The sequence below is a fragment of the Lacerta agilis genome, chromosome 8, assembly GCF_009819535.1.
Source record: "Lacerta agilis isolate rLacAgi1 chromosome 8, rLacAgi1.pri, whole genome shotgun sequence".
NCBI lineage: Eukaryota > Metazoa > Chordata > Lepidosauria > Squamata > Lacertidae > Lacerta > Lacerta agilis.
In genome coordinates this window covers 75,498,538-75,510,290 of record NC_046319.1, presented here as the reverse complement: position 1 = coordinate 75,510,290, position 11,753 = coordinate 75,498,538, and the positions used below count along the sequence as shown (strand labels likewise).

The 11,753-nt window shown below is 48.6% G+C and overlaps 1 protein-coding gene across 1 annotated transcript; it reads right to left on the bottom strand.

Annotated features, from left to right (window-relative positions):
- Window positions 1–1,033: 1,033 nt before the first annotated feature.
- On the bottom strand, window positions 1,034–8,943 carry LOC117051735 (trypsin-like). Its single transcript, XM_033158371.1, has 5 exons — window positions 8,889–8,943; window positions 7,857–8,031; window positions 4,291–4,550; window positions 3,989–4,125; window positions 1,034–1,301 (listed from the first exon to the last, which is right to left on the bottom strand). The coding sequence occupies exons 1-5, from the start codon at window positions 8,926–8,928 to the stop codon at window positions 1,152–1,154; spliced, it is 762 nt and encodes a 253-aa protein (XP_033014262.1). The 5' UTR covers window positions 8,929–8,943; the 3' UTR covers window positions 1,034–1,151.
- Window positions 8,944–11,753: the final 2,810 nt, after the last annotated feature.

Here is an 11,753-nt window from a genome sequence, read left to right as displayed (position 1 = left end):
CCTTTTTGGGGTTCTTTGCCTTTAAACCAGTGTGGTGTGGTGGTTAAGAGGGGTAGACTCGTAATCTGGTGAACCGGGTTCGCGTCTCCACTCCTCCACATGCAGCTGCTGGGTGACCTTGGGCTAGTCACACTTCTCTGAAGTCTCTCAGCCCCACTCACCTCACAGAGTGTTTGTTGTGGGGAAGGAAGGGAAAAGGAGATTGTTAGTCGCTTTGAGACTCCTTCGGGTAGTGATAAAGCGGGATATCAAATCCAAACTCTTCTTCTTCTCTTCTAAACCAGCCATGGGCCATGCAGTCCTTCAAACAGAGGACACCCTCAGATAGAGGATCATGCTCTGTTAAGTGACTACCCTGCCACAAGAAAGTATTGCCTCCTCCCCATTCCCTCCACACCATAGCTGTTTGAATTCTAAAATATGGGACTTTATAATCTTGTTAGGAAAAGCATTATTTCCCACCCACCTGTACTTTTGGTGCGGGGTCAAAAAAGCAAGCCCCAGTGTACAGCCCCCGACAAAATGTCAGTATATATTTTTGCAACGTGGTTTTGTTCTGCCTGTTCCCGATGCATCTGGAACCTCTTAAATTCCTGAGACCAAGGAGCAGGTTTTCATCTACGTGTGGAGAAAACCAGGTGCCCTTTTGAAAGAAGATGGCAGCCCGGAAATCTCAAAACTGCATCGTTCGTTGTGTGTTGTTGTCTCTTAGAATTGACGTGCTGCGCTGGGTTCAAGACTGAGTACCGTAATAAGTAAACCTGACAATGAGGTGGGGTGCCCGTACTATGTTTTATTTTTAAACACAGCGATGTAGTGCCAACTCCTCCTAGTCTTTCCTGCTTTCTGATCTTCTCACCAAGTCCATTTCAGTTTTCTACCTGCTGAAGACTTCTCCCAGCTTTAAATCTTGGGAACTTTAGTTCTGTGATTTGCCTAAGAACTACAGCTCCAAAGAAAGCACACTTTAAGAGATTCTTAGTGCACTCACAAAACTACAATTCCCAATGACTGGGCGCCACAGTTTTGGGGGGGCACCAGCTTTCACACTTTTACGCAGGTGGTTTGTTTTGCTGCGGGGAAGATAATCAGATGTGGCCTTTTTCATAGATGAGGAACCCCCTTTTCCTTGAAGAAAACCCTCAAGTATCTCATTCGTTGGCAAGCACCTCTTGGATCCAGGAGTGGTAGTTGCACACTGTAGTGTACACGCCAGGTTTGTTTTTCTGGGCACATCCGGCACCCCAGGACACAACGCCGGTCAGTTTTCCATTACACACCAGAGGTCCACCAGAGTCCCCCTGCAGCCAACAGCAGACAAACAAAACATGACTGTCTGAACTAGAATAAGGGGAGAAACTGAGCCACACAAGAACATACACCCCCTCTCTCCTTAATCCTTCCCTCCATAGGAATCAATCACATTTCCCCACAAAATATTAGTTATTTGTGTAACCGAAGCTGTTACAAAAAATAAAATACATAAAACGGAATAAAATAATGTTACACGCTTAAGATAATTATTGAAGCTGGACACTATGTCAGATAAGAGTTTGCTCCCCTAAAGGATTTAACTTGTCATCCGTACAAACTTTTGTTCTTAAAATTACTGCTCTGAAGGCAAGGCAGGCCACAAGAATGAGAGATGAATCTGTCGATTTTGGTTTCTCTCACTTTCTCACTTCTCCAATCCTAAATTGAGCTTTCAACGTTTCAGAAGCAATTTGTAATAATAATAATAATAATAATAATAATAATAATAATAATAATAAATCCTCATGAAAATTGGTGAGCATTTTAGCGCAAATTTCTCCTAATGTACGTTTGTTTGCAGCTCTGACAAATATGCACACTTTTTGCAAGCAATTTCCCCATATATAATGCTATTTTCAATGCTGTTTTCACCAAAGCATGCCTATTAATAGATACTTCGTGTGCATTTTTGTTTGGACAAGTGCAGCACAAAATTCAGAGAAGTGCGAACTTCGAAGGATAATTGCATTACGGTTCACGTATTGCTTTGAAAGGCACGGATTAAGTAGTTTCTCATGAAAACGCAATGAAAATCAAATTTCTCCCCCATCCCTAGTAGGAACTGAGGACCTGTCTGAGCTGTTTTACACATTATGCAGCCTGAAAGGGCTAGGCTTGTGGGCCGTACCACTTCAGATTGCAGTGGGGATCGTCATATTTTTGGAACGATCCTCTCCTTGCATATAGAAAGCTGACATGGGTGGGAGAGCAACACTAACCCTTTCTCCCTGATGAGCTAATTTACTACTTTCAAGGAATGGATCAAGAAGTGATTCCCCCCCCCCCAAAAAAAACCATACTCTTTCCACCTTAATTGTGAAGTAATATGAACCCAAATTCTGCCACCCCAGTTTGCATCTCCAGCCTGGTCTACACATACATTTTTGATGCAGCAGACTGAACTGTGCCACTTGTGGCTACAGGAGCACGGTCAGAATTTTTAACCCACAGAGAGGTATCAAATCCTAGCAACAAGAAGATTGGCACTGCAGTGAGCAAATTAAGTCGGGGCATTCCACCCTGACCTGCTTTCCTTTCAAATTGCAAGGAGGAGCACCGTTCCTCATATTTCCAGTCAGGGGCGTTCCTAGCCCCATGGCTGCCCGGGGCGGGAAGCCAAGAGGCACCTCTGGGGGCGGGGCATCGCGTCGCGCGCATGCGTCATGACGTCATGACGCACGCACACGCGGTGACTCCCTACCCCCGGGGGATGCCGGGCGGGGGCTTCGGGAGCCTTTGCGGGCTGCAGATAGTCCCGAAGCCGCTGCTGTAGCACAAAGGGGTGCCAGGCAGCGGCTTCGGGACTATCTGCAGCCTGTAGAGACTCCTGAAGCCGCTGCCCGGACCCCTCGGGGGAGCACAAGTGGGGCAGGGAGAGGGGCAGGTCAGCGAAGATGGGTGTCACCCCTCCTTGCTGGCCCGCCCCTCTCCTTGCCCCGGCTCCGCAAGCCAGCCAGCGGCGCAAAAAGCCGCTGGAGGGCGGGAGCTATATTCGGCGCTGCCGGGGCAGAGCCGCAGGGGCGGCCAGAGAGGGGGGTGACACCCTGCCTCGCTGGCGGCCCCTGCAGCTCCACCCCGGCAGCACCAAAAATAGCCTTTAAAAAAATCCGGGGGGGCAGGGCCACCGCCCAAAGTGTCATCCCTAGCAGGCCGGTGCCCGGGGCGGGCCGTCCCCCGCCCCCCCTTGCTACACCCCTGTTTCCAGTGTTCCGGCATGAGGGCTGTTGTTCAGGAAGTCAAAATGAAATCTGAGATTTGTGGAAATAGGGGGACAGCCCACTAAAAGCCCAGCGAGGACAGAACATGCTCAGCGTCCACAGAGTGCTGACTGGCTATTGACGGGAAAGTGGAAAAACCAGCCAGGAAGGGGATGGAAGGGAGTATCATGATTCAGGGCAAGGCTAGGTGGCTGGCTGGGTTTACCGCAGCACTCTGAGTGGCCCCATTTTTCTGCGGGTCCTGCCTATTTAACAGAAAACAGTACGATTACCTCCACCTTACCCGGCATTCGTATTTGCGGCATTTCTGACAGGCAGTGCCGGATTTACGTATAAGCGAAACAAGCTATAGCTTAGGGCCCCACTCTCTTGGGGCCCTCCCAAAAAAATTAAAGGGGAAAAAAGAGACCTGGATGTACATTTCCAAAATATAAGATAAAAAACAAATAAAATAAAACCTACATCCAGCAACAGTGTTTTGTGTTGTATAGGCTCCTATTTGTGATGGGCAAATGGCTTTAGATACCTGTTAGGTCCATAAATTACCATATAGGATATATTCAACAACAACAAAAAAACAGTGACAATTTGTTGTTGACAGCTGGACATATAAAGGGCCCCATTACCTGATCCAGTAGCTTAGGGCCTCATCAAACCTAAATCCAGCCCTGCTGACAGGGCTTCTCCTTTTCCCTCTTCCAACCCGCCCAGTTCAAGAAATTCAGTTTCGCTCTTACCTGGCAAGAGTCTTTGCCGCCCTCTATGTAGCCAGCACAAAACATGTTGTTAGTGATGCGGCCAGGATAGGAAGTACGGCAGGCAGAGGAGGACAGAATCGGCAACTTCAGGCATTGCAGTTTGTCTGGGTATTTGACTGCGGGAAGAACAAAGGTGCGCCTCAGTTAGGGATGGTGTGAATCTGACCTGTTCGGCTCCCTGGCAGTAAGTTCAGCTCTCCACAATTCCACGCCGGTTTGCCACAGTTATTATTTTGTAAAGAAGGGTTTCGGGGCAACATTGTGAGGGATAAACGCCGTACCTCCGGAAGTCCGAGTGTTCCCCCAGCCTGAGACGAGGCAGTCCTCTCCTGCGCTGGGGCAGCTTGGGGAAATGTCAATGGGCTGGACAAAGGCGTTGAAAGTGACGGGCTGCGAGAGTTTGATCAACATGAAATCGTTGTCCGTGGTGCGCGCATCGTACCCAGGGTAGCGGATAGCTTTCTCCACCTGGATGTGCTGTTCAGTACCTTCCTCCTGGCTGGTGTCATGCTCCCCAAGGTGGGCCATGAGGGTTCGGGGGCTGGAGAGAGAGAGAAAGAGAGAGAGAGAGAGAGAAACCTCAGTGTGAACTCAGAGTGACTCACAGTAAACCTTCTCGAGAGCAAAGAAGGACAAAGCCAGAAGCAGGCAGGCAGGTTGTGATTTTAACCCGGCCTCAACCTGTGCTCCATCCAGAACCTGTCTTTTTAAAATCACGGCTCAAAATCACGCCATCAAAAATATGCAAGAGAGCAAAAACAACAAAGCCTGTGCAGAATGCCTTTCCTGCGCCACTACTTCATACCTGCAAAGTGCTCCAGGGAAAATGGGCACCCTAGTTTTTTTCGTGCAAAATCGCGGCAGCCATTTTGGGGCACATGATCTGGTGCTGTCTTGCCTCCTCAAAAGTGTGGGTCGTGCGACTCACCCAAGAAGACGGGCATCCTGGTTTTGAGTCTCCAAATATTGGATGGTATGCTACTGAACTATGGTCTAAAGATGACAAGAGGCTATTTTGTATGGTTTGTTTATATGCTCCAAATCTTCCACTAACCTTTTTTTGTGACCCCTCAAAGTCTTTACACCAGGGATGTGGAACTTCAAGCCCAGGGGCTGGCTATGGCCTCCAGTCTCTCTATCTGGCCCTCAGAACTCTCCCTCCATCGCCCTGCTTCTCACACTGTGTTTTTGCCTGACCAGGTGTCTTTGAACTCACTTAATGCCTCTTTTATGGATGGAGAACATAGAAGGGTGTTTCAGTGGGTGTGGAAATTAGCCTACTATACAAAGGAAAAAATGTATATCCATGGCTGTGTCCACATTTGCCTCTGGCTCCGCCCACCACTGTCATGTGGCCCTCTGAAGGTTGCGCAGAAAGCAATGTGGCCCTCAGGCTGTAAAAGTTCCTCAGCTTACATATTAGCTGAATCATGATCAGGACAGGCCTACATAGGCCCAATGCTTTTTTCCAGCTGCCATTGTTAATATTTCTGCTCCATCCAGTGCTGTCTCCTCTCACCCTTCCCTCCTGCCTCAGTTTCCTGTGGCAAGAGGGAAGATGTAGTTTCATTTCATTTATTTTTATTTTTCAAAAAGGAGAGCGACAGCTGGAGCAGACCCACAGGTGGCTGCTAGAAATAGGTATTGACTTAATCTGCAACCGTAAACACAAGTCAGATTTGCCCAAGTTCTTTATAACTTGTGAGGGGACCTGTTAAGGGAGAGATTTAAGAGGCCAATGGAACGTATAGATGGATTGATTTTAAAGATCTGCAGCTAAAACTTTCTGCAAGTCCAAATAACCAACCCCCGCCGTTGCAATGAAGACAAGGAGGGTTTGTATAATAATAATAATAATAATAATAATAATAATAATAATAATAATAATAATAATTTGTATTATAAAATTTATAAAATTATAAACGGTGTGCAAAAAGTGGATAGAGAAAGGTTTTCCTCTCTGAACGCAACAGGACTTGTGGATATCCATGAACCTGAATATTGTTAGATTCAGTCAGCAGAGTTAAAATGAAGCGCTTCTTTGCTACGGTGGAACTCTCTGCCACAGGAGGCAGTGAGGCCACCAGCTTGGATGGCAAAGGAGACTGGACCAATTGATGGAGGAGAAGGCTTTCAGGGGCTACTAGCCAGGATGACTCTGCTCCACGTCCACAGACAGAGGCAGTCATGGTTCTGCAACACCAGCTGCTGGAAACTGCAGGAGGGGAAAGTGCTCTTGTGGTTAGGTCCTGCTCGAGGGTTTCTCATGGGCATTTGCACGACCAATGTGAGAACAAGATGCTGGACTAGATGGGCCATTGGCCTGATCCAGCGGGCTCTTCCTGCGTTCTCTTTTTGTGCCAGCTCTGCTCTCAAAACCTTCTCAACTGCAGCCTCGACCTGCAGGCAAAGCTTTTGCCTAGCTAAGCTGAGAGGCAAAGCAGAGTGAGGAACGTGGCCTGCTTAGTTTAAGACACAGGCGCGGAGCTGGTAAGAAAACGTGGCCGCCCAGGTTTCGACGACTGGGTAAACGAGGGAATTTGGACAGTTAAAACGCCGGGAAATAAAATCAAGTCTTTAAAAGACAACCGGGCAACTGATGGCTGTGGCTTTACATAAGGCGTTCCATAGTAAAGGAACAACAGCATAAAATATCTGTTTCGGGGTTACTACCCTATAGGGTGTGGTGCCACAAGTAGAATTTCAGGAGACATAGTCCCAAATTGTTCCAGGCTTGATACATTAGCAACTAAACTGTGAACATGCCCCAATACCTGACCAACAGTCAGTGCTGTTCCTTCAGCACAGGTGGAAGACATGCATGTGTTCAGGTAATACCTGGCCGCAGCAATTTCTCACCACCTGCAGCTTCCAGACTAATCCCAAGGGAAGCCCCAGCCTGAGTGAATTGCAGTAGCTCAGTTTTGAGGTTACCAACACATGAGTAAAGCCATTTCCCGTCCCCGGGGAGATGACGTTGCAGGCTGGGAGCAAGCCCTCCCCACGTGCATGGGGCGGGATAGCCCCTGCGCCATCGGTTGGTCCTCGGCCGCGTCAACCCAAGGCTGTCCAATCAGGACGGTCTGGGGGCATGGCGTGGGTGATTTAAACTGCCCACGGCCGAGGACATGTTCCTTTCCCCCCTGCTCAGACAGTTCTCCCACCCCCCACTCCCTTAGGTTAGGCTCTTTATTTCCTGACCTTGCTATGGATTTCGTTTGGTCGCCTGTTTTTTAACAGGGGCCTTGTAGGAATTTTTTTTTCCACTTGGCAAATTGGTACCGGCCGTTTGGTTTTTTTGCCTACCTCGTAGCAATTCGCCACAACTTTGTAAGGTTTGGCGGTTAGGCATTGGAGTATTTGGTTGAAGGTGAGGGGGGGGGTAGTGGCCATCACCTACCCCTCCTATTTCAAGGATATTCCGTTAAAGGAATCCGAGGGGCATGGTCTTGTCCGAAGCCCCAGACGGGGGGCTAGGGCCATGGCACAACCCCTAGCGGTGACCCTGGGGGAGTCCTAGTTGATGTGCATCAGCAGGGCTCCCCCTTCTGGTGGTTAACCCTTCCAAGACTCCTGCAGACGGGCAGGAGTCAGATATAGTTGTGTGGTTTCCAATGCCTAAGCCAATACCACTCACATTCTGTAACCAATAAAGTTGTGGCCTTTTTACCCATTAACCTAAAACACTTGTTTCATGTGTCTTTATTCCACTTCCTGGGAGGGTTTGGGACCTTGCCACGCGAACAGCAGCTCATCTCCTCCTGCCAAACCCTTCCTGCACCGAGGAGTCTGCAATACAGCCATGCTTGCTCCGTATAAACCCATCGATCCTACACATTGAACTCACGTTTTGTAGCAGTGCGCAGCTGAGATGACCCAGCGGTCATTGATGAGGGAGCCGCCACACCACCGGTAACCAGCACCGTAGGTTAAGAAGACTTGCCAAGGCTGGGAGTGAGCCGGACACTCGTACCCTGCGATGATCTTATCGTCGTCATCGTAGCCGTTCAGCGGTGTAGCTGCTGCAGGAAGACAAACAAGCGTACACCGTCAGTGGAGATTGGGGTTTGCCTGTTCCTCCCCCTGGCAGGGGTTCCTGCGCCTTAACACAAATGGCAGGCCTTTGTGGAGCCCAGCAGGGTCTTGAGAAGCCTTCGGATTTTAGTAGTTGTCTGGGACTGGGAAGGCAGATGGGTTTCTCAAGCAACGGGCAGGTGATAGCACATGGCGAGTGTGCAATGTTTCGCATGCCCCCTGGAAAATCCCGGACGTCCCGTTTGTTATCGCGAGTGAACGGCGGTCATTTTGGTTGCCGTGATCTCGCATGATTTATTGTCGCAATTCCCTCCCTCGCCACATGCACGCTTTTTCGGGGCTGTCTTCTTGCATGGTACCCCAACACACACGTTTGTGAGCACGGTGCCTGAGAAAAACACCACATTTGGGGGTGGGGGTCCATGATGTGAAATTGTGTGAGATTGCAGCGACCAAAATGACCGCCATGCTCTAGCAGTGAAAAAACGGGAAGATGTTGTCTCGGAAGATGAAACAAAATAAAAATAGAAAAAAAATTCCTTCCAGTAGCACCTTAGAGACCAACTAAGCTTGTTCTTGGTATGAGCTTTCGTGTGCATGCACACTTCTTCAGATACACTGAAACAGAAGTCACCAGACCCTTATATATAGTGAGAGGGTGGGGAGGGGTATTACTCAGAAGGGTGGTGGGAATGGATGATTGGCAACATCGCCTCAGATGTTAGGAAGTGGCTTGGACTAGATGACACTTGGGATCCCTTCCAACTCTATGATGCTAAGCTTCAGGAGAGAGAGAGAGAGAGAGAGAGAGAGAGAGAGAGAGAGAGAGAGAGAGAGATCTTACCTGCCGCACCCAGGAGAACCGCCAACAGGAAAATCGCCATTGTGTCACAACGAGACAGAACGGTGGTCACCCTGGATCCTTTATATTTTAGCCCTTGCCTCCCCTTATCTCACAGCTGCTCAGCTGACAGGCCAAAAATAGAAAGAACAGCCCCCACTATCTACGTTTTGAGGGAAATAGTTGTCGGTTCCACCTGACACATTCCCTGGATGGGAATTTGAAAATAACCCAGAACGGCGCACCCTGTTCTAAAAGTGCTCAAGGTAACGTAGCCCTTAAAGCGAAGGGAAGTTTCTTCCTCCTCCTTCCTGACAGTCCGTTCTCAGCATTGAGGCTTCCATGGACTATTTGCCTTCTCTCTCATAAGTCGCTATTCGGATTTTTGAGACATAAGGGTGCAAAATGGCAGCCACAGCTGGGCCGAGCAATCCAAACGATAGGCACCTGAGGCAAATGGAGCTTCGGATCCAGGAGATGTTGGGTTCTCCTGGCTAAACTGGGTCTGTGCTGGTGTAAATTCAGCTGGCTTAAACCCCTCAGATGGGGTTTTGCACCAATTCCAAACCACCCTCACTTCAGCCATGTGGACCTAGTAACGTGTGAAAGAGGGCTGGGAAACTGTGGCGCTCCAGATGTTGATGGACTCAGGAGTGCCAGCTTGGCCCCACAACTGTGGCCTTGGGGCCGGAATCTGTGGGTGCCCAGCCCCTCCTTGGGGAATTTTGTGGGTGCTCAGGCACCCAGGGCCCCAAGGAGCTGGCATCTATGGATGGACTCATCTGTCACCTGGGAGATGGAACAAACTTGTTTTCGCCTGCTCTGGGAGTCCACGTCATCTTTTCTGCCACACACAACACTTCACTCCAATTGTGATGGTGAACAGGCCGGCCGATGTGAGCAAACAAAGCTATTCGCAGTCAGCTGCTGGCCTTGAATGTTGCTCCATGATCAATGAGCCTCGCTCAGCCAAGACACCTCACTTCCCCCCCCCCCCCCGAGGGTTGGACTGCCCTGCCATGACTTTTAATAAGTACAGATTTTTGTCCCCATGCCAAAGAAACGGAAGGGGTCAAGTTTACTCCGACCGCAATTAAATTACTAGCGCTTAATGGGTTGCTAATTTCGCGGAAGGACAGCTTGACTGGCAACCCTGGCGTGGAAACACAAGGACAAGCTTGTTTGCCAGCAGGTGACGGTCTGTGCTTGGCAGGTGAAGTTTCTGCACCTTGCCAAGTTAAACACACTTCAAAGGCAGCTGTCTGGAAAAGATATGTACCCTCAGGGCAGGGGCGAATTTCCGAGGGGGTCAGGGAACAAATAGTATTTGGCTGCAAGCTGTAAGATATCCCAACGGCACTCTCACACACACATGCCATGTTTGAAAAGCTGGTTTAAAATTATTTCTTGAATGCTGGTGCCATAATAGGTAAGAATTAAAAAATATGCACCGGTGTGAAAGTGTTCAGTGCAAATGTGTATGAGTTCACGTGGGTGTGTATTGCTTACAAAAGTGTGTGCTTCTTCACACAGCGCATAACTATGGGAACTCACACCCGCAGGAGGCTGTGAGGGTCACCAGCATGGGTGGCTTTTTTAAAAAAAGGATTGTTGGACAAATTGATGGGGGAGAAAGATATTGATGGCTTCTAGCGGTGATGGATCCGCTCTGCTTCCATGGCTTCTGAATACCAGTACAGGAGGGGAGAAATGCTCCTGCGCTCAGATCCTTTTTGTGGGTTTCCCATGGGCATCTGGTTGGCCGCTGTGAGAACAGGGTGCTGGACTAAATGGGCCACTGTGCTGATCCAGACGGGATCTTCTTCTGTTCTCGTGTTCTTATGAGGTGGTCCCACTCGTCCACACTCAGCACCCCTGTCCACAAGTTCCCTGTGAAGAGGGATTGACTGTTAAACCACTCTGGGAATTGTAGCCAGTGTGGTGTAGTGGTTAAGAGCGGTGGACTCATAATCTGGTGAATCAGGTTCGCTTCCCCGCTCCTCCACATGAAGCTGCTGGGTGACCTTGTGCTAGTCACACTTCTCTGAAGTCTCTCAGCCCCACTCACCTCACAGAGTGTATGTTGTGGGGGAGGAAGAGAAATGAGATTGTTAGCCGCTTTGAGACTCCTTCGGGTAGTGATAAGGCGGGATATCAAATCCAAACTCCTCCTCCTCCTCCTCCTCCTCCTCCTCTTCTTCTTCTTCTTCTTCCTCCTCCTCCTCTGTAACGGGGAATAGCGGCCCCCACAACAACGCTCTGCACCCTTAACAAACTACAGTTCCCAGAATTCCTTCAAGGAAGCAACGACTGCTTAAGGAGGTGTCATATTTTAATGACAAGGGATGCATGTGGCCTTAGGTCCTGGTTGCCTCAAGGACAAGCTGAAGCTTTATTTCCCACCTCAGTCACTGAGATCATCGGCAGGAGTGCCACTGGTTGTTCCCTGAGCTGGCAAGGCTCATTTGACCAAAGAAGAAGAAGAACCTTTATTATCATTGGCTCACTGCTGTGAAATTCTCTGGCAATAGAGAAAGCAGATAACTTCCATTTCCTGAAAAAAATTCTATTCTTCCAGGCCTATGCAGTCAATAAAGAAGGCATCTTTCCACAACAGTTAGCTGATTACCAGTTTTAACTTGGTGTATGTTTATTATTATTATTATTATTATTATTATTATTATTATTATTATGGTTTATGTAAAATTTGTTGTAATCTGCTTTGTCTTTTTTTGGTTTATTTTTTTTACAAATAGTTGTTTATAAATATATTCATTTTGAAAAGAAAAAGAATTAAAGAAGTCTTGGGTGTACCAGATGATGGTTTTATTATTTGCAGGGCTGAGTGACCTGAGGCCAAGCTTTAAT